The following is a 19,645-nucleotide window of genomic DNA, read 5'->3' as shown; positions in this document are numbered from 1 at the left end:
GGCTCCTCGAGAAGATGGATCCCATAAACACAGCAATAACCATGAAAGGGTTGGCCAAAATCTAGGAACACCAGACCAACGAGGTTCGAGAGGATCTTGGCAAAAAGGGGGACACGGCTGTGACCCCAAAATACACAGATCTTTGTCTGAAATCGGGGCAGAATAATCCCCTGATCTGTGCAACGACTAAAGGGTGGTCTAACCCCGGAAGTCGAAGAAAGAAGCTGAGAATCACCCAACTGGAAGATACTGGTAGCTGCAGCAATAAAAATAAAGGTTAAAAGCTCCTTAGACAGAGGTTCTAGTCTAAGTACATTTGAAAGGTACAAGGTGGCATCAAAATGGGGGTGGGAGTGTCATCTGTAACTGCTGTTATGGTTGTAAATCTAATTTTTCTTGCATCTGAACTGCTAAACACAGAGGTTATCCCACATATGGTCCACCCGTTAAAGGGGGACAGAGGGCCTCAGGACCAAGGAGAACTGGACCTTGTAACGCTGGAGTGTATGTTATAAGTGATCTCTTAAAAAAGAGATCAAAAGGGGGAATTGTGAGATTATTCTGTTATCATATGTTACCTTATATATGTAATCAAAGTAGTTGAATTATGATACTGCTGTAGATCATATTATACCCCTTAATATAGAGTGTGTGATCAGTATGTAGTTTTAGTTTGCATTATACTTCTGACCTAAAAGAGTGTGAAAATCATTAGATCTATTGGATTGACCTGTATTACTCGACACTGTTGAATGTGTTACACTGTTTCTTGACATTTCATACTGCTGAATCATGAAGAGAATGTTGTGTGCAGGAGACCTTGTGCCGATAAATAGAAGAGACAGACCACATTCCATACCCCACCTTACAGAGAGCAGAGAAACAAGGAGCCGAGGTCATAACTTAGGCGCCGTGTGAGAGAAAGAATGTGAATGTTTAGGCTTTTACGACTAGGTGGGGGCCACTAGGGGCTATAAGAAGCCGAGTAACCCGTCACCATTTTGAGACTTGCGGTGACCCTCTGCAGGCAGGTCTCCCCATCATGATGGTTCTTATGCTCTTAAGTGTTGAATTATATGGAAATAAATAATTGTTGTTTGAGCATTTATACACCGAGTATTGTCCTTCCTTCAGCCCAAAGATTAAAAGAATTGGGAGGTTTTAACAGGTACTATCAGGTTAATGCTGGCTTTAAACCTCATCAATGTTTGTCCATCTGAAGTGATTGTCTTCCAGTGGAAAATAAAGTTTTTAACACACTGAGTTCAAGTATAATGAAATGTGCTAACAAACTGTTAGAGGGAGTTCACATTATTTAAGATGTTTTTCTTAAGCATAACTCACCACAAATGATCGTTACAAACACTGATGTTCAGATAAAAAAACACAGAGGCAACAAGTTGCTGAAGCACATAGAACAGCACAGTCTATAATTCAATCAGTTATCCATGTGTTAAACCGTTTAGCGGAAAAACGAAAGTGTCGGTTAGTAGGGAGTTTCTACATATCCTGTAAATCAAACCAGTAAACAGATATGCACTAACAGCTTTTTAAAATACAGATTACAGAAGTCTGTTGTGATTCAAGATAGAGTCAGAGCAAAAAAAGCAAACTTTGACCTTTTTAGTCTCATCATCAAAGAACGACAGCCTCCTTCATCCACATCTCTCTGTCATTTGTTGGTATTTCTTCATCATGTACTTTTATATCAGCATTTGTATCCTTGTTGCTACCTCAAGAACCCTTAATAAATAATTAACATTCTTGAACTTCAAACCATAGCAGCGGGGGCAGGTCGGCTTTTTCAAAAATGTTTTTAAGGCAGAAATAAAGGATTAATTAATTCAAAGATTCATCCCTCTAGATTGGACTAACATCAGGGAACATAATCAGCTGCCAGTATTTTCTTTGTATTTTCTTTTTTATGAACAATATTAATGTAAGTATTATGAAACTATTTGGTAAATGTATCCACAGCAACATCTTTTTTAAATTGCAAACTGATGTTTATTTGAGTTTCTTGCTACTTTTAGCGGCTTATATTCAACATTTTAGATGTGAAAGTCATGTTAAAAATACAGTGAAACTTCAGTCTTCTGAAGAGGATTTTTCCCCCCGGTGTTGTTGTTTGGCCATTTTCTGTTCTCTTCATTATTTGTGTTATTTTTAAAATGATCCTACTACCTGTGTGTTCTCAACAGCACTGGGCCCGTCAGTGACTACAGAGAAGCACGATGGTCTTAAATTTACAGATCATGTGAGCACATATTTACAAAAGAAAGAGTGAGCAAAACAACTCATTTACTTTAATCTCAAGCCTGCCATGGCACCTCTGTGGCAGAACTATTGTCAGGCACTGCTTCCTAAACCGCCGTACCAGGTGTTGCACAAACATGTTCATGTGACATTTTGAAACCCCCAGAAGTGGGCCCCATGCTGAAATGAAGTGTTTCCTGAAACAGTACAGGAAGGAGTGTGTTGTAACTCATGATGCTTTTAAAATAACGTACATTGATGTGATTCTTGATGTTATTTTTAATTGTCCTAAATAAGCCTGTAGACCACAAAATCACTGTGCAATCCTACTGCAGTTAGTTTTATTCAAAAATAGACTTAATTAAAACTTGGTTCTAGGGGCATCTAATATCTCCTGAGTGGGTAACTGATAAAGTCTCAGAGGAAGAAACAGACGGTTTGTCAGTTGGAGAGTGCAGTGTGCATGAACACACACAAACACACGTTTCAGAGCACCAGCATGTGTGCGTATGTGTGTGTGTCTAGTGTGCCGCTGTCATAGACATTAAACCTGCACTAGTGTTTTTCCAATAAAAACATGATGAAAACAATCACTGAACAAATCTGCTTTTCATCATATTAACATAAAAACCATTGACATCAAAATATTTTAATTTGGTCCAAATAAGCACCTCAAAATAATCTGACATCAGTCTCCACAGGGACATCTAGTGGACTCTTGTTGTCATCACGTTTGATAATGCATTTTGTGAAAGGCTGTGGGTGAAGCTGGGTGACGCGTGATCACGTGACCTGGGCGTTTTGCCAAAACTTCAGAGCGGCGTTTGTAAACATCAGCATAGGATGACATCACGAGCCAGCAACACTGGAGCTTTTTATTCGTTTCCCTCGGGGGATTTTGCCTTCTCTTTATCAAAAGCTCTGGATAAAAACGGTGTTCTGAGAAACCATCCTACTCTGACAAAACGGCTTTTTGATGGCTCTCCGCTGCAAACAGTCACACGCAGTCGAGGCGAACTGTGTCCCACGCCACGGAATTCTCCTTCGTTTCTTATCTGATGAGCAGAGAGAGGCAGACGAGCACGTTTTGGATTAAAAACAGTAAACAAACAGGTAAGGTCGCGGGAAATCCCTCCGTGATTGGCTTCCTGCTGTCGCGAGCGCTTTATAAAGTGCGTCACCAGCACAGAGTCGAGGCGTAAAAAGGCCTGCTGTCAGTGTAGCGCATGCATTTGCAGAGTGCTGCAGACATAAACGGGGAGCCCTCCCACTTCCCTGTTTATGTACTCAATTTGTGAAACTTGACAACAACATGCAGTAATTTAGCCTTGTGTGACTGATTTCCACCTACACGATCAAGGCATAAGTTGGTCTGCATGCCTGCTCCCAGCTTATTTTAACATAGTTGACCCAGTGTTGTTTTTTTTTTTTTTTTATTGTATTTTGTTTATCTATTTATTATATTTTTTGTCACGGTACATTTAATATGTTGGCTTCTCGGTGTAGGCCAGAGCCTTATTTCAAGAGGCAGGTTTCTCTAAAATACCTGAGGTTAGGGAAATTTGGGGTTTCTGACCTCTCCCTTCTTGCTACTGCATGACACTCAATTGAATTTCCTCGTTGGTAAAGTCGCCTTCAAATCAGTCATGCTGGATAGCTGAACTGGAACGTACCAGGTAATGTGTTAGAAATGAAATGATGCCACATTGACTGATTGAAAGTAAAATGATCAGGAAGTAGAGCAGATCATCTACTAATTGTAAGGTTGGTGGTTTGATCCCTGGCTTTTCTAGTCCAAATTGCTCTCCAGTGCATCTATCAGAGTATGAATGTGTTTAAATGTTAGATAGAAAGTACTTGTGCAAGCAAAGTGTTTTCATGAATCGGTGGATGAGCGGTATATATGAACCAGTCGATTTACAGAGGAAATCCAAAGACACCCTGAAAATCAAACTGAAAAAAGGTTGCAGTGGACTTGTCCATTGTGCTCAATTTTATTTGCAGCAGCTCAGAATGGTACTCAGTTGTTTCTGTGGCCCCCACGTGCTTGTGTGCATGCCTGACAACACCATGGATGGTGTCCTACAGGATCTCCTCCTAGATCTGGACCAAAGCATTACTCAGCTGCCGGACAGTAAGGTACAACCTTATGTTTGATGGACAGAATCAAAAAGTCTCAGAGGTGTTCCACAGGATTTAGGTTAGGTGAGAGTGGGAGGCCATGAGTGGTATCTATTAATTCATCCTCCAGGAACTGCCTACATACCCTCACCACATGAGGCCACCAGGAGGAAGCCAGGACCCACTGCACCAGAGTCTGACAGTGGGTCCAGGGATTTTACCCGGATACATAATTGCAGTCAGTGTGCCGTTGCCTAGCTTGAAGGGCCCACTAGAGAACGTTTGGTCAGAGACATTCACACCAGTGACCCGCTGGAGGTCATTTTGCAGCTCTGTCAGTGCTCATCCTGTTGCTCCTTGCACAAAGGAGCAGATCTGGCTGAGAATTTTCTGCACCCTGTTTCTATCCTCAGTGATACATTGTGAAATCTTTCTCCCTCTTTTCAAAATAGCATCTATTAGATTCAATCAGATAAGTTACTCTGATGTAAACACAGTTTACATCAGTTTTATGCGGATGTATGCAGTAAAAACACACTGATGATCTGTAGTGTGGTGAAGAAAATGATGAGTTGTATCACAAAAACAGAGCTACAGTCAGAGAGCTGTTCTTATTTTAAATGTATTCAAAATATTCTTAATCAGCATCATTTGCATTGTTACCTGAAGATGATACTGACACCTATGAATTTGCATGAACGATGGAGCACTAGAAATAATACATTTGCAGATGCAACTTTGGGAACATGGAGACAAATACATTTTAACAACTGACAATAAGACCAGTTAAAGTAGAGCACTGTAGTAGAACTGCTGGCACCGTGCCCTTTTAGCACAAATGTGTTTATTCATTACAAGAGGGGAAATAAAGGCTGTCACAGTGTTATATAAGCTGGAGCTACTCAAGTTGAAACATTTGGCATTAAAACTGCTGTCCTCTGTAGTGATATTGTTTTTTCTTTATATCTACATGTTAATTAATCAAAATAAAATAAAAGAATATGTCTTTTCATTGTTTGGAATGCTGCATAAAAAGGGAATGTGAACTTTACTAGGATTAGTTTTTTTTTCCGTTTACACTTAATTTGCCAATATAAGTTACTGTAATTCAGATTTACAGTATCATAATTCTAATTCTGTATTTGTTATTTCTATTTCATATATTGAGAGGACAGGCACAGGCATTAATTAGATAATAGTGTTTGTATCGGAAACTGCTGTAGAATTTACATTTTCATACTGTATAAAACACAGAATGCAGTAATTTGCAGAATCAGTGACTTACTGTATTTACTTCAGCTAAAGCAGTTTACACATTCACCAAAAAAGCAAAATATCCCCATTTCAGTCCTATGAAGAGATGCAATTTTTTAACTATAAAGCTTTTATTGGTAAACAGTTACAGGAAGGTGTTTTGCAAAACTCTGAACTCATTTTATCAAAATTCATAAGTTCTGAGACTAAAAGAGGAAAAGAGAGATACCACAGATCCAAGTTGCAGAGTATGTAGTGGCTGATGAAGACGGTCAGACAGGCAGAGATTAAACTGGCGACTTCAGATCTAACGTGGTCACATGCGCAGGAAACTTTATGTAACGTTACACAACTTTAGAAACAACAACAGAAGCTGTTTTCATCACATCCTATTCTTACAGACAGAGTATTTAATATTTTCTGTGTACATTATTTTTATGGTGTTGCAGCATTTAGATTTGTAGTTCTGTTTTTTTTGGTGCTTTCCTGGGTGTGTTTGCCTTTGATGAAATCAGGCAGCTGCAGTAATGAGATAAGCCACGTTTAATAAGCAGGTTCCTTTTGATACCCTGTAGAATCAACCACGTTACTTAATGTTAGCCTCATAAGAAATAAAGTGAGGCAGAGGTGCAAATGTTTGAGCTATCAGAATATATGTTTCCGATTTGACCTGACATATATGCAGTTTTCATCATACAGATTTTCTTTTTCTTCTAGAAAACCAGCTAATACACTGCATCAGTACCTAGATGATTAATCTGCCTATTTCTACCCGACAAACTCTGGTGAGTAAAACACTGAATGAAGTCACTTTAAATCAGTCATTCAGGAAAGAGCAACACCAGAAAGACAAACAGCATTTTTTTCTCCTAAGTTTTATGTGCTTTTTTCTCCTCATGAAGGTTGCCTGCAGTCAGGCCATGACGTTGTGAACATTTGCATTAAGATTTTTCATCTGTTTTAGAACTTTTACAGCTATAATGAGTTTGGATGTGCGCATTAATTAGCATTAACATATATAAACGAGTAAATGCAAACATCGAGTCATGCTCCAGCGGAGAAACAGTTGTAACAGGAAGCATACAACTGTGTCATGGTTCCAGGTTTTGCACAGTATGTATGATGTTTTTGTTTCATTTGTAATCTTGAGTTTTTCTGTTTATATTTTCCTGTTGTCTTCAGTGATTCCCTGTATTTTCCTCCTTCTGACTGCATTTTATTGCCTTTATCCTACTGGGCCCTATTCTAGGAAGCAAGTTCAACAAAACACAGAATCTGAGGTTGATAACTTTGAGTTTCCTTTTCGATGACTTGTATATGTTTATGTTCCTAAAAGGCAGATTAGAGTGAGTTCAATTAACTCTGAGTTAATGACATGTGTGATTACAGACGAGAAAGCCATTATCAGTGGAGCTTTGATACCAGGTGTTTAAATGAAGAACATAGGACTGGGGAATATAAACAGGTGTCAGTGAGGACCATGATATTTATCTTAAAAGCCGAGAGTGAAGAAAAGAGTCTTTTTAATCAGTCAAGTTTACTTTTTTATTACCATAGAATGAATAAAATTTTAAATAAAACATGTAACTTGTTTTTATACTGTCTGTTACATTGAATTTTCTTTATTTAACGCTGGAATCCAAATTTCATATTTGATTTTTGAATGTTATTTTTTGGCTCTAACCTGACAGAAACAAATGTAGGAAACAGAAACCAAAAATAAAAATATGGAGAAACACACAGTTCACTGACAGATCCACGCTCAAGTCAGTTTTCTGTTAAAGAGCTGTTTTTGCTGCAGTTCATGACAGTTTCATTAATGTTCAGCAGAAATCTAATCTACTGATTTCATTATTTCTGCCATTAGTAGATAAAAAGTCCCCTGTGAGGTTTACAGAAAAGAACTTCTTTAATGTTCTCCAGTGTGAGTGTTTGTAACAGAGTTTAGTAATATTAACTGTTAGACATTAAACTAAAAGAACACAGGCACCAAGTCTTTAATGTAAAGTTTTATCAGTAAGGCAAACATTTTAGAGAAAATGAATGATTTTATATGGCTGTCTACATGTTACTTGGATAGATTTGAGATTTTTCAGTATAATTCGGGAAACATGAGCCACTGTAAATAATGAATACAGATTGTGTCAGGGCAAAGGAAACCACCAGATTAGATCTAGATCTGATCAACAACGTCAGAGTTGTTAGCTAAACATGCTTTCTGGATCGGACCCTGGCTGTTACTCAGTTTGTTTTGGCTTGTGATTTGTTATTGTACAATTAACAGTAGATTCACAGACTTTCACCAGGACTTTTGGGGGGTTTTTTTTAAATTATTTTTCCCCTAGACTGTACAAAAACATTTGAGAACAGATTCTGATAAAGTGTAAACAAAAGTATTACTTACAATTCTGGATTTAAGGGCTTTACAAGTTGATTATTTACTTGTGAATTCACAAGAATGCAAACCACTAAATTAGGTAAATAAAATGGAAAATAAACCCTGAAAATCAGCTGGTGACAGACTCAGCTGATTGTTAGTAGCCACATATTTGTTCAGTTGCATAACTCTACAAGACTGTGGCCGAAACCTCAGGTAAGAACAGAACTGCACAGGTGTTACATACTATTTCCAATGAATGCCATGTTTGTCCACCCCAGCAGCAACAATGACTGAGAAGAAAAGGAAGCGATCTGTGTCTGTTGAGTCGTCCAGTGAGACTCCAACCAGGTAATAAACAGCTTAATGGATGATCTCACCAATAAGACCTTTAGTAATTAGACTGTCAGTATTCAGCAAATGCTGATCTTCATATAGAGAAATGTAAGATTGGTGTTGCACATTGTGTCGAGAATTAATCAATCTCTTAATGTTCGCTGGTGTTATTAGAGCTGAAAAAGAGAGCTTATAAAACAGACAATTCTATTGAAACTCATCCAGCATCTCCAGCATAAAAAAAATCCATCTTGGGGGCTTTTTTGGCATGTTTGAGACCTGAAACCATATCTCCTTCAAGTTCACAGATGAGTACCACTCCCAGCATGAGTGAGAGTGACAGATCCAAGTTTGAGCCCCTCGGCTTTGAAAGGTAAATCTATGAACCCTAACAAATGTCTTATCATTGCTGAATCTGTTACCGAAATACCTTCTGAAAAGAATGAGGAGTTGTGGACATGCTTCAAATTAAAATGAAAATGCTTCATTATATTGAAAGTTTTGGTAAATTGATATCTGACAAACAGTATAAATCAAATAAATTGATTTCACTCAGTAAGCAGACTGTTCTCTGTTTAGTTCACAGTCCATGGGACCTGGATCTGCAGCGCCAAGCGATATTTCTTTAAAGAGTGACAGATCCAAGTTTGAGCCACTTGGTTTTAAGACACAAAGGTAATTCTCATTTATATTAAAAAGTACTTTCCAGCCACCACTACCTATCTACTCTCAGCCCATCATCGGATGTATTGATTTAATCCTATCTTCATAATGGAGAGGTTGTTGTTGTTATGGAGGTCGTTGTTTCATTTTAGTAGTACAGGGGGGTTGAAATTGCTAAGAGTGATGTATTTGTGAACATGTTTATATCTACAAGAAAAAGTGTGTTTGGGGTGTGTTGTCATAATTTGATTGAAATGACAGACAGTAAGACACAATGAGACACAATTCAGTGAAATGATATCGCTATCAAAAATGTTTCATATTAATTATTTTCTGTCTAGTTCACAGTCGACGGCTTCGTCTGAGTCCATGTCATTGAAGAGTGACAGATCCAAGTTTGAGCCACTCGGTTTTAAGACACAAAGGTAATTCCCATTTATTTTAAAAGTACCTAACACTCACTCCTAACTATCCACTCTCAGCCTATCATGTGGTTTATTGATTTAATTCTATCTTCAGTGAAAAGGATGTTGTTGTGGAGCTCATTCTTGCCATTCAGTCCTTGCTGCACTAAGTCCCATGTCTTGCAAATGTACACTGACTCCAGCATCTTGGACTGTAGCTGCATTCTGGGGGGTTGAAATAACCAAGACTGACCAAATGCATTTGTGATCAAAAATGTTTCAAATGAATTCTTTTCTGTCTAGTTCACAGTTGCCAGCACCGTCTGGGTCCATGTCGCTGAGGAGCGACAGATCCAGGTTTGAGCCACTTGGTTTTAGGACAAAGACACTAAGGTAATTCTGATTTACTGAGTGAGTGAAATATCTTGCATTACAAATATTCTTAAGCAGGTTGACAATGTTATATTCAGTGCTCTACTTAGTGCTTGATATGGACTTCCATAGTGTTGATGTATTTGTCTCTATGAGGGATGAGGGTGTTCATTGTAAATCTGTCCAATGTGATGTACCAGATTAAGACTGATCACATGAACTAATTTAAACAGCAGTGCAGTGCCTTGCAGGACACTGGTGCCATGGCATCTGACAGATGTACTGGCAGTCCTGATTATTAGTGGGCTCTCTCCCTGGAGGATTAGTTATTAGACACCCTTGGATACAAAGCAACTGAGGAAAGGAATTCATAATTTACTTGTAATGATGTTTTTAGCACTTCTGCCTTATGAACACCAAGGCGAGGAGAGAGGAGCAGACAAAACCTTGAATTTGAAACTGTTTAATTTGAGGGTTTTTGCCTCAGAAGCAGCATATGAGGGCATATTGGAAGACTACTTTCCACAAAGTTAATAATGAGTGAAGCAGATTGGGATGCAGCCCATTAAGGCTGAAGGAGGAAATGCAATTATTCTGAATTTTGCTCTGCTATGGTTTGAATGCTGTTTGATGAAGGACAAGTAGAACATGAGTCCACGGTGCGGATTACAATAATAATGGGTTTGTGAATCCTGCTTTTACAAAGAGGCACCGGTGTTTAGACTGCAGTTACTAAGGGCCTCTATCACACAACTGAAACTCAAGCTTAAAGAACAGCCACTAGAAAGGGAGCTCTAAACAATTAATTAACGCCAGGTCCAGGAGGAGCAGTGTGATTAGTTAGGTTTATGAGTTAGAAGAGGTCAGCGATCCAGTTTGGTTTGAATTTATGTGCAATGAATTGCATGTACAATGAAATGATCACAAACTTGGTTTGAGGCGACACTGGCATTCATGCTGCTTCTGGGGCAAACATGTTGAATCAAACAGGCTCAGGGAAACGTGTATTAGAGATAAAAGTGGACAGTATGGATGAAACATTCGATCATGTATCATATCACAGTCATTTAGGGCAATATTGTGATAATTGTTATCCACAATATGAAATGTAGTGGACACCAAAGATTTAGTTAGACCCATGTGACCAAATGTGAATTTGTTGTGGGCATAAAGTTCAGCTCAAGGCCATTACTCATAATCATTTGTTTAAATTTATTTTTATTCCAGTTGTTTGCTGTTTTAAAAATTTAAGTCACTCCTAAATAGCGAGTTGTGTTTTTTTTTTTCCCTTATCTTGCCTTCAGGATGGACAGATTGCTGCAGTGGTGGTTCTCTTTGACATTCGAGTCTCTCTCTAATAAGTCTCTCATCTTGCAGACTAGCTTTATTGTCTTGTAATGTGTGCTGTTTGTGAGCAACTATTACTAGAACCAGTGGGGGAGGGGAAACTGTTTTGAACTGTGACTTAACTGTTTTAAGCTCAGTGACACTGCAGAGGAGAACATGGACTATCAGATCCAGCTGAGAGAGCTGATGGAGAGGAAGCTGGGAAACATGAGGCAAAGCAGTATGGAAGATTATTAGGGGAAAAAAAACATACTGTTGATCATTTTGAGAATAAAGTTGAAATTTTGAGATTAAAGTAGTAATTCTATTTAGAGAAAAAGTAGAAATGTGGAGAAATACCTCTTGTTTCAAGCCAAACTGCCATGCTTGTTGTACCCTCTGAGTTAGTGAAATCGTACTTCAGTCAGTTTTGGTAACAAGGAAGGAAATTCTCTTTTAGCACTTAAACATAGTGTGGTGTTAAATATAAGGACGATGAATAGATGATGGCGAAAGCTGCATCTTAGAGGGGATTTGTATAGAATGAAATGGCTGGTAATGGACAGACGCAAGGATGTCAATGGTTAAAGCCTCGTCCAATAAAGAGGATTTATGTTGTGTCACAAGACGGCCGATCAGTTTGTTTCACTAACTCATCTAAACAAGGCATTTTGTAGAGGTTACAGCAGCTGTGGCAGTTTGTCTTGAATCAACAACTAATCTCTACATTTCGACTTCAATCTCAGAATTTTGATTTAACCCCAAACTGATCAACAATGTATGTGGGTTTTTTTTCTTAATGTGCACCAAATACTCTTTTGTAGGGCAGAGACTGAACTTTCAAAAAAATAATTACTTGGGGCTTTTAAGAAAGTAATTTGTATGATTTCTGAGAAATATGCCAAATTTAGTCTGTGATATAAGTTTGTCCTCTCAGATTTTATTGTAGCACAGTTAAGAGCAAACATTTATCCATTTTCATATCAGTTTATTCAACTACAAGTATCATTTATCCATTAGCGAAAAACATGCTATGGTAATTAAATTAAGGTCTAATTGGTAAATCTTCTACAGACCAGTAACTGAGAAGCCATCCACCTGTCCGGTTTGCAAAGATGTTATGAAGAATCCAGTTCAGCTTAGCTGTGAACACTGGTGCTGCAAACTGTGTCTCAGCTCAGACCTGGATGAGTCTGAATCACCAGCAGACTGTCCTTGTCCTCAGTGTGGGAAGAAATCCAGGAAAACATTAAAACAAGAGACAGACAAGGAGGGAGACACAGGTAAGCTTATATACTTAAGATCACTACTATCTCTACTACTGCAAAAAAAAAAAAACTTGCTATAGACAAGAGTAGGTGACAAGAATTAGTCAGTGTTGGAATCATTTATTATATTTAACTTTTAATGATAAAGATAAGTTTGTTAGGGAGCTCAAAAGCTGTAATAACATGAATTAAGTGCAAGAGTATCAGGGTTTTGCTAACTTGGGTGCATTTATAAAGAACTTTTATGCCTTATTGCTCATTTAAAGCTATCTGCAAACCAGTACTTAAAATGAAAAGTGGAAGTCCCCAAATCAAGTCAGGAATTTATAATCTCGCATTTTTCTCTGACCAAATTAAAGCGAACTGGTATTAACCACCTGAGCATCTTTGTTGCGTTTCACTGCATTACAGGTAAAATGAATCTTTTGGAGGCAAAGAAGAAATTAAAAGAAGCAATGAAAGTGAAATTTTCCTCAGTCTCTGAAGGTAATGGTGACAAGCCGAGTTCACTAAACAACATCTACACAGAGCTTCATATAACCACTGGAGAGAGTGAAAGGTCACGTGAAGAGCATGAAGCCAGGCTGCTCGAACATAAACGGATAAGACACACTTCAGAACAACAAATAATAAATCTAAATGATGTGTTGAAACCGTTGCCTGGTCAAGACAAACCTCACAGAACAGTTGTCACAAAGGGCGTCGCAGGAATTGGAAAATCATTTTCTGTGCAGAAATTCATTCTTGACTGGGCCGAAGAGAAGGAAAACCAGGATGTAGATTTTGTTTTCAGTCTTGCTTTCAGAGAGCTGAATTTGATTAAAGGAGACAAAAGCCTACATGAGCTCCTGACTTTATTTCACCCCACACTGTCTGATCTCAAAGATTCAGTGGATTATACCAAAACCAAGATTGTTCTGATCCTGGACGGTCTGGATGAAAGCAGGTTTCAGCTGGACTTTGAAGGCATTAAAACTATAACATCTGTCATGGAAGTAACATCTATGAGTAATCTCCTAGCAAACCTCATGCAGGGTAACCTTCTTCCTGATGCAAACCTCTGGATTACTTCCCGTCCAGCAGCAGCCAATCAGATCCCTGCAGAACATGTTGACATGGTGACAGAGATAAGAGGGTTCAATGATCCTCAAAAAGCTGAATACTTCAGGAGGAGATTTAGTCATGATCCTGGTCTTGCTGAAAGGATCATTAAACATATTCAGTCTTCACAGAGTCTCGACAGCATGTGTCAGATCCCGATCTTCTGCTGGATTTCTGCAGTGTTATTCCAGGAAGTCTTTGGAGGAGACGTTGAAACTGAAATTCCTCAAACTCTTACAGAGATGATGTCATACTTCCTGTTTGCACAAACAAAGCGTAGAAGCAGGAAATATGACAAGAAGGTTGAGACAAACAAAGAAAAGCTTCTGAAAACACACAAAGAATTTCTTCTGAAACTCGGCAAGCTTGCATTTGAGCAGCTGCTGAAGAACAACCTCATCTTCTATGAGGAAGACCTGGAAGGCTTTGGCATTGACATTAAGGAAGCATCCATCTACTCTGGATTTTGCACCACAGTTCTTCGGGAAGAAGAAATCATTTCCCAGAAAAAGGTCTTCTTCTTTGTGCATCTGACTCTGCAGGAGTTCTTTGCAGCTCTCCACGTCTATGACTGTTTCATAAATAATGATACCAGACAGCTCAGCAGCTTCCTCGATCTAAAGAGCCAAGAACATACATTACTTGATCTTTTAAAGGTGACAGTTGACAAAGTGCTGGAGAAGAAAAATGGTCACCTGGACTTCTTCCTGAGATTCCTTCTTGGCCTCCTGGTTGGACCCAATCGCAGAGTCCTTCAGGGTCTGCTGACTCCACCAGATCAAAGTCAAGATACTGACAAGAAAATCTTGACTTATCTCAAGTCTATGCGAAGGAAGAACCTCTCTCCAGACAGCTGCATCAACCTTTTCCAGACTATGGTCGAGATGAGAGATCACAAAGTCAAAGATGAGATTCAGGAATATCTCGAACTGTCAGATTGTTCAAAAACAGAGTTGACTCCCCTGCACTGCTCTGCACTGGCCTACATGCTGCAGGTATCGAAGAATGATTTGGAAGTCTTGGACTTAAAGAGTTACAACACATCAGATGAAGGCAGACGGAGGCTGATACCAGCAGTGAGGAGCAGCAGAACAGCCTTGTAAGTAAACAGATTGACTTTTTAACCCTTAATGAAGTTCTTAAGAAAGATTGTTGGCTTGAATATTAATAGAAAGTAGAGGGAACAGATCCTCCCTGTCCCTAATGGAAATTATGTCTTCATTATGTATTTTTATGTGCAGCTTTAAACATTTTTTCTTTAAAAACCTATCACCCTGTTTAGACTAGCAGACTGTAAAGTGACTGAAGAGTGGGTTGAACATCTGGCCTTTGGTCTCACCTTCCCTTTCTCGCCTCTACGACATCTGGACCTGAGCAACAATGATCTGAGAGATTCAGGAGTGGAGCAGCTGTGTAAAGGACTGTCGAGTCAGTGCTGCAGACTGAAAACTCTGAGGTACATGTTTAATGCTTATATTCAACACCACTATGGATTAACAACCCACCAAACCTGCAGCAATTTAATATAATTGGCAGAGCCTGTTCTTTGGACATTTAAACAGAACAAGATCTGTTCTTATGTAGAACCTAATTTTCATTGCCATTATTTTATTTGTTTAAAATACTTTCTGATCTATCAAATATCGTGTTTTCTCAGGTTATCTGGTTGTCTGGTGACAGAAAAAGGCTGTGAGTCTCTGGTCTCGGCTCTAAAGTCAAACCCTTCACACCTGAAAGAGTTGGACCTGAGCTACAACGATCCAGGAGAAACTGGAGCAAAGAAGCTCTCTGAGCTGAAGGATGATAAACAATACCAGCTCAGCCAGCTCAAGTAATTAACTGTATCCATGTGTCATTCACTGTAATGGAGATGGTCCCAAAGTTCAAAGTTAGCATATAAACGCCCCAGGAAACTATTTCTGCTGATTTTTAAAGGATGTGGTCTGGCTAATACAAACTGCTCTATTAGTCTGTTCCCTAAAATGATCATTTTTAATGGTAAAAAAAAAAAAGAATAACCAAATAACATAAAATAAGGTAATGTGTCTCCTTGTGGTTGTTGACAAACAAGACTCATAATAATCGGGGCAAACCATCAAAAATCAGTAGATGTTTTCTCTGCCTTAGCAGCTACTTATAGGTCATTTCCCATAATGAGGAACTTAAATCTTTGTTCCATCTGAATTGTTAACAGGCTTTGTTTTTTGGTTTTTCATCTGAGTAAAATCTGTCCAACATCACATCCTTGAGCTTTCTTTGCTGGTGTTTCAGGCTTTGAAAATTGTAAAATGCAATGTTTTTCAACTTTTCTGTTAGTAAATTTGATCATGTGCAAGATATCAGTGCTGGGTACTGAAAACAATAGATGCACATATTACTAATATGGCAATAGATACATTAATACTTGACTACTATAATTTTTCTCCACAGTTTAGAACATGGTGGAAGTCACCGGAAGAAACCAGGGTTCAAGAAATGTGAGTATCTGTAAATCTGAAGTGCTGAATGTTGTAATGTCTAAATCTTACGGTTTGTTCTTTAGGAGTCATTGACAGCGTTACACAAGGTATTTATTTGTTAAACAGATTCTACAGGTTAACTGTCACATACAGATTTTTGTTTTTGTGCTTCTAGAGAACAGCTCCCTCAGTCTCTGACTTATTTCCCTGGAGCTATGTACTTAGTGCTGCCAACAGTGGACATAAACTGTATTTACTGATTATATAAGTGTTTTCTTACCTCCAGATGCCTGTGAGCTCACTCTGGACTCCAGCACAGCTCACAAGAACCTGCTGCTCTCTGAAGGGAACAGAAAGGTGACCTGGGTGGAGGAGGAGCAGCCGTATCCTGATCACACAGAGAGGTTTGATCGCTGTCTGCAGGTTCTGTGTGAACAGGGACTAAAAGGACGCTGTTACTTTGAGTTTGAGGTGTCAGAGCATTTCTGTGTTGGGTTAACATACAGAAATATTGGCAGGAAAGGGGATGTTGATGCCTGCAAGCTGGGACACAATGACAAGTCGTGGTGTCTGATTTCTGCTGATGAGGGTTTTTTTGTTCAGCACAACAAAGAGAAGGTCTGTGTAACTTCTCAGGCCTTGCGCTCCAGTCGGGTCGGGGTGTATCTGGATTCGGAGGCCAAAAGTTTGTCCTTTTACAGAGTTTCCTCTGACAGTCTCGTCCACCTCCACACCTTCAAATCAACCTTCACTGATGTTCTCTACCCTGCCGTTGCTCTTCACACTCATTCATCTGTATTGTTTTGTCAGCTAACATAGAAACATCTCTCACTGCAGGCAGGTTAACAGCCAAACGAGTAGATTTTCACAGAAATAGGAGCAATTACTATCTATGACTAAACCTTAGTTAGTTAGTGAGTCCGGTCTAAACATTGCTCCCAGTAATCATTTCTTTTCAACCGGAGAAAAGTAGATAGAACCAGAACATGGAGTCAGAATGTGGAGACACGTTAGTGCTGTCTTTGAAGTTTGAGGTTTTTTTATTATATATAGATGTAAACTACCATGTAAGTACCTCTTTAGGTTGATAAACCTGGGAGCTGTAAGAGGTTTGTGTTGGCAGATTTTTGTCTGTTCTCGGGATCAAATCAAGGATATTTAGGAAGTTGTGTAAACCAAATGTGCGGTGATGCAGACAGAAAAGTGGAGCTGCGTATATGGAGGGGAGACAGACAGACAGAGACTGCAGGCAGTTTACTTCCCACTTATTCTGTCTTTTACTTCATTGTTGTTAACAATAATGTTTATTTGGCTATTTTAATGTGTACAAGTTTAATGGGAATTGTAAACTAAGACTTTTATATGGTTTTGTTGGGGTTATTTGTTAAAGAAACTGGTCAGCATTTTTTGTTGGGAACACAGCACCAGAAAGTGTGTGTTAAGACTTCACACTGATAGAAATGATAGTAAAGTAAAAACAAGTAACACCTTGTTGAACTGGGAAAAAAAGTGAGGTGGGTCTAATGGGAAGTGTTTCTTAGAACAGCCCTGTAATAATAGACACATTATATGACTGAATAGATTTAGCTTAACACATTAACAACAGCTATTAAAAGTTGATGCTGACTGAATACTTATTGTCTATTATTATCCAATTAAACAAAAGTAAACAAAAGTTGGAAGTAAAACCAAGTCAACAAACTTGAAATATAAGGCTCAGACCAAAAGTTATAAAAATGGCAGCAGCAAAATAAAAGCCTCAAAATCCAGGAGGTGTTTTCTGTGGGCGACTATAAATATCTCTCCAAAAAGCTTCTCCTAAAATAAAATTTTTAACCGTTAAATTAAATACCAAAGGTGTTCTTATCCAATGACCCAAGCTGCTAAAATGATTATTCATGAATTTATCCTTTGCTTTGTCCACCAACAGTATTTTGTGTGAATTCTGTGTTTGTAACTATTTTAGAAGTTCACTTTAAAGTTTGTTGTTACATTTTGTTGTTTAGAGATGCACTGTTTTCCACTGCATGTGTTACATCATTAACTATGTTTAACAGTATAACGTCTATATGCACGTTAGCAAAAACAAGAAAGCACTTTTTATCTACTTGAGCAGTGTTTGAAATTTGCATCTTGTGGTCAAAAATAAATCCTTTCGTAATGAGATGTGATATATTAACAGCAAATAAGATCCAGGTTTCAGCACTTTAAAAGCAGTATGTGAGTGATTTAATAGTTCAAGCTGTTCTCTCAGCCTGAAGTAAAAGTTGAACAGTCAGTGAGGTGACAGACTCTTTATGAGGAAGAAATACTTTGGCAGCATTCTGTTACAATGGATTACTCCAACCACTCAGGCCTGCAGAAAAAATAAATTATCATAAAAATGGATTATTGACAAAGTAGTGAAAGGTAAAATTTCATAAAGTTAATGAGGACTTCTCCAAATGTGGACACACGATCCTTTCCCCCACCCAATTATATTTGTATGTTTTATGATCTGCTTGCTGTCAGCTTCTGCTGCTCTGTGTAGATTGAGCTGAGATCGGTTTAGGGGAGAAAAGCCAAATGATATGAAATCATTTTCTTTAAATGCTTCTTGTTCCACTTTTTATTCTTCTTCAAAGAGTAGCTTTCAGTTTAAGTGTCTCTTTCTTTGATATTATTAAAAGTATGTAAGTAAGATAAATATCTTTCCACATTACCTGCTGTATTTTTTTACTGTGTGCATTTCTTGTACCAGTTAAAAATAAACCATTAGATTCCTAAAACGTGTTTTGATAAGAAGTGAGTTTATCCTGTATCCACTGAAAAGCTGCATTCATTACCTTCTGTGTCAGCTTTAATTATATGAAAAAACAATAATTACACAGAAGAGTTACATATCTGGCTTTAAGATATTCTTTTTTAATTACATTGCAAATTTCAAAGTTTTATTTATGCCTGACAGAGTGACAGTTTCAGTTTTATGTCATCACTGCACCATCTTGTGTTACAAGTTGGTATTACACCAAACGGACTCCAGCGTGCCACTAGCTTAGCTTCAGTTCTTTTAACACAGAATAGATGTTTTGGTTAATTCCATACACTGTGCTGACCGCTTTAGTTATTTAATTCAATTTAAACAATTTTTTAAACACAAGAAATTACAGCAAGTATCTTGAGAAAATTACTTGTACTACAAAGGCCCGCACGTCACTATTAAAATGTTTGGATGCTGCCAACAAAATCATCTTGTTTAAAAATTGGTCCGTATCTCTGACTAGTACAGTTTATTCCAGTTAGTAGTTTAGGTAGCAGTAATTCAAACCTGCACCACAGAGGTTTATTTTTTTTATCTGTTTACATACATGACATCATGTCTCCAGCCAGTACAAATCTGTTCCTAAATAATCTGTTTAAACCTTACTGAGAACCTGGAGATTGTTTTTATTTAAAACATGCACATGAGCAGGGTTATTGAGCTGCTGGAGGTGTTTGTAAAGATCATGCCGCTATAAGGCTTTTCTTGTTTCTTTGTGAAACAGGGAGAACAGAACAGTTCTCAATGCAGTAAACTTTTCTTTGATTAATTGTACAAAACCGTTTTTTTTCCCCCCCAGTATATTGTAAATTCAACATTAAGTTATACAAAATTCAACCAAAGTTGGATTTCTCACGGTTTTTCATAGTAAAGTTTACAGTTTATCTTAGCCCAGCATCTTCAGCCTA

General features: G+C 38.2%; 1 protein-coding gene across 3 annotated transcripts; it reads left to right on the top strand.

Annotated features, from left to right (window-relative positions):
- Positions 1-2,982: 2,982 nt before the first annotated feature.
- LOC116309245 (protein NLRC3-like) lies at positions 2,983-18,705 on the top strand. Of its 3 annotated transcripts, none has more exons than XM_031725799.2 (13): positions 2,984-3,369; positions 6,349-6,416; positions 8,293-8,359; positions 8,646-8,717; positions 8,924-9,019; positions 9,349-9,432; positions 9,715-9,804; positions 12,184-12,392; positions 12,789-14,577; positions 14,761-14,934; positions 15,136-15,309; positions 15,909-15,955; positions 16,224-18,705. In XM_031725799.2, the coding sequence occupies exons 3-13, from the start codon at positions 8,298-8,300 to the stop codon at positions 16,754-16,756; spliced, it is 3,330 nt and encodes a 1,109-aa protein (XP_031581659.2). In that variant the 5' UTR covers positions 2,984-3,369; positions 6,349-6,416; positions 8,293-8,297; the 3' UTR covers positions 16,757-18,705. The 3 variants fall into 3 exon arrangements, with proteins under 3 accessions (XP_039466356.1, XP_031581659.2, XP_031581658.2); XM_031725798.2 differs by having other exon boundaries at positions 8,290-8,359; XM_039610422.1 differs by lacking the exon at positions 9,349-9,432 and having other exon boundaries at positions 2,983-3,369; positions 8,290-8,359.
- Positions 18,706-19,645: the final 940 nt, after the last annotated feature.

Source organism: Oreochromis aureus, linkage group 3 (genome assembly GCF_013358895.1).
Source record: "Oreochromis aureus strain Israel breed Guangdong linkage group 3, ZZ_aureus, whole genome shotgun sequence".
NCBI classification, from domain to species: Eukaryota; Metazoa; Chordata; class Actinopteri; order Cichliformes; family Cichlidae; genus Oreochromis; species Oreochromis aureus.
The sequence above is the reverse complement of the archived record's forward strand: the minus strand, read 5'-3'. Positions and strand labels throughout refer to the sequence as shown.

Excerpts from the sequence above, each read along its gene's own strand:
- LOC116309245 (XM_031725799.2), top strand. The coding sequence starts at position 8,298 with ATGACTGAGAAGAAAAGGAAGCGATCTGTGTCTGTTGAGTCGTCCAGT. Across the intron at positions 14,935-15,135 it reads TGCAGACTGAAAACTCTGAG|GTTATCTGGTTGTCTGGTGA; the intron begins GTACATGTTTAA and ends GTGTTTTCTCAG. Across the intron at positions 15,956-16,223 it reads GAAACCAGGGTTCAAGAAAT|ATGCCTGTGAGCTCACTCTG; the intron begins GTGAGTATCTGT and ends TCTTACCTCCAG.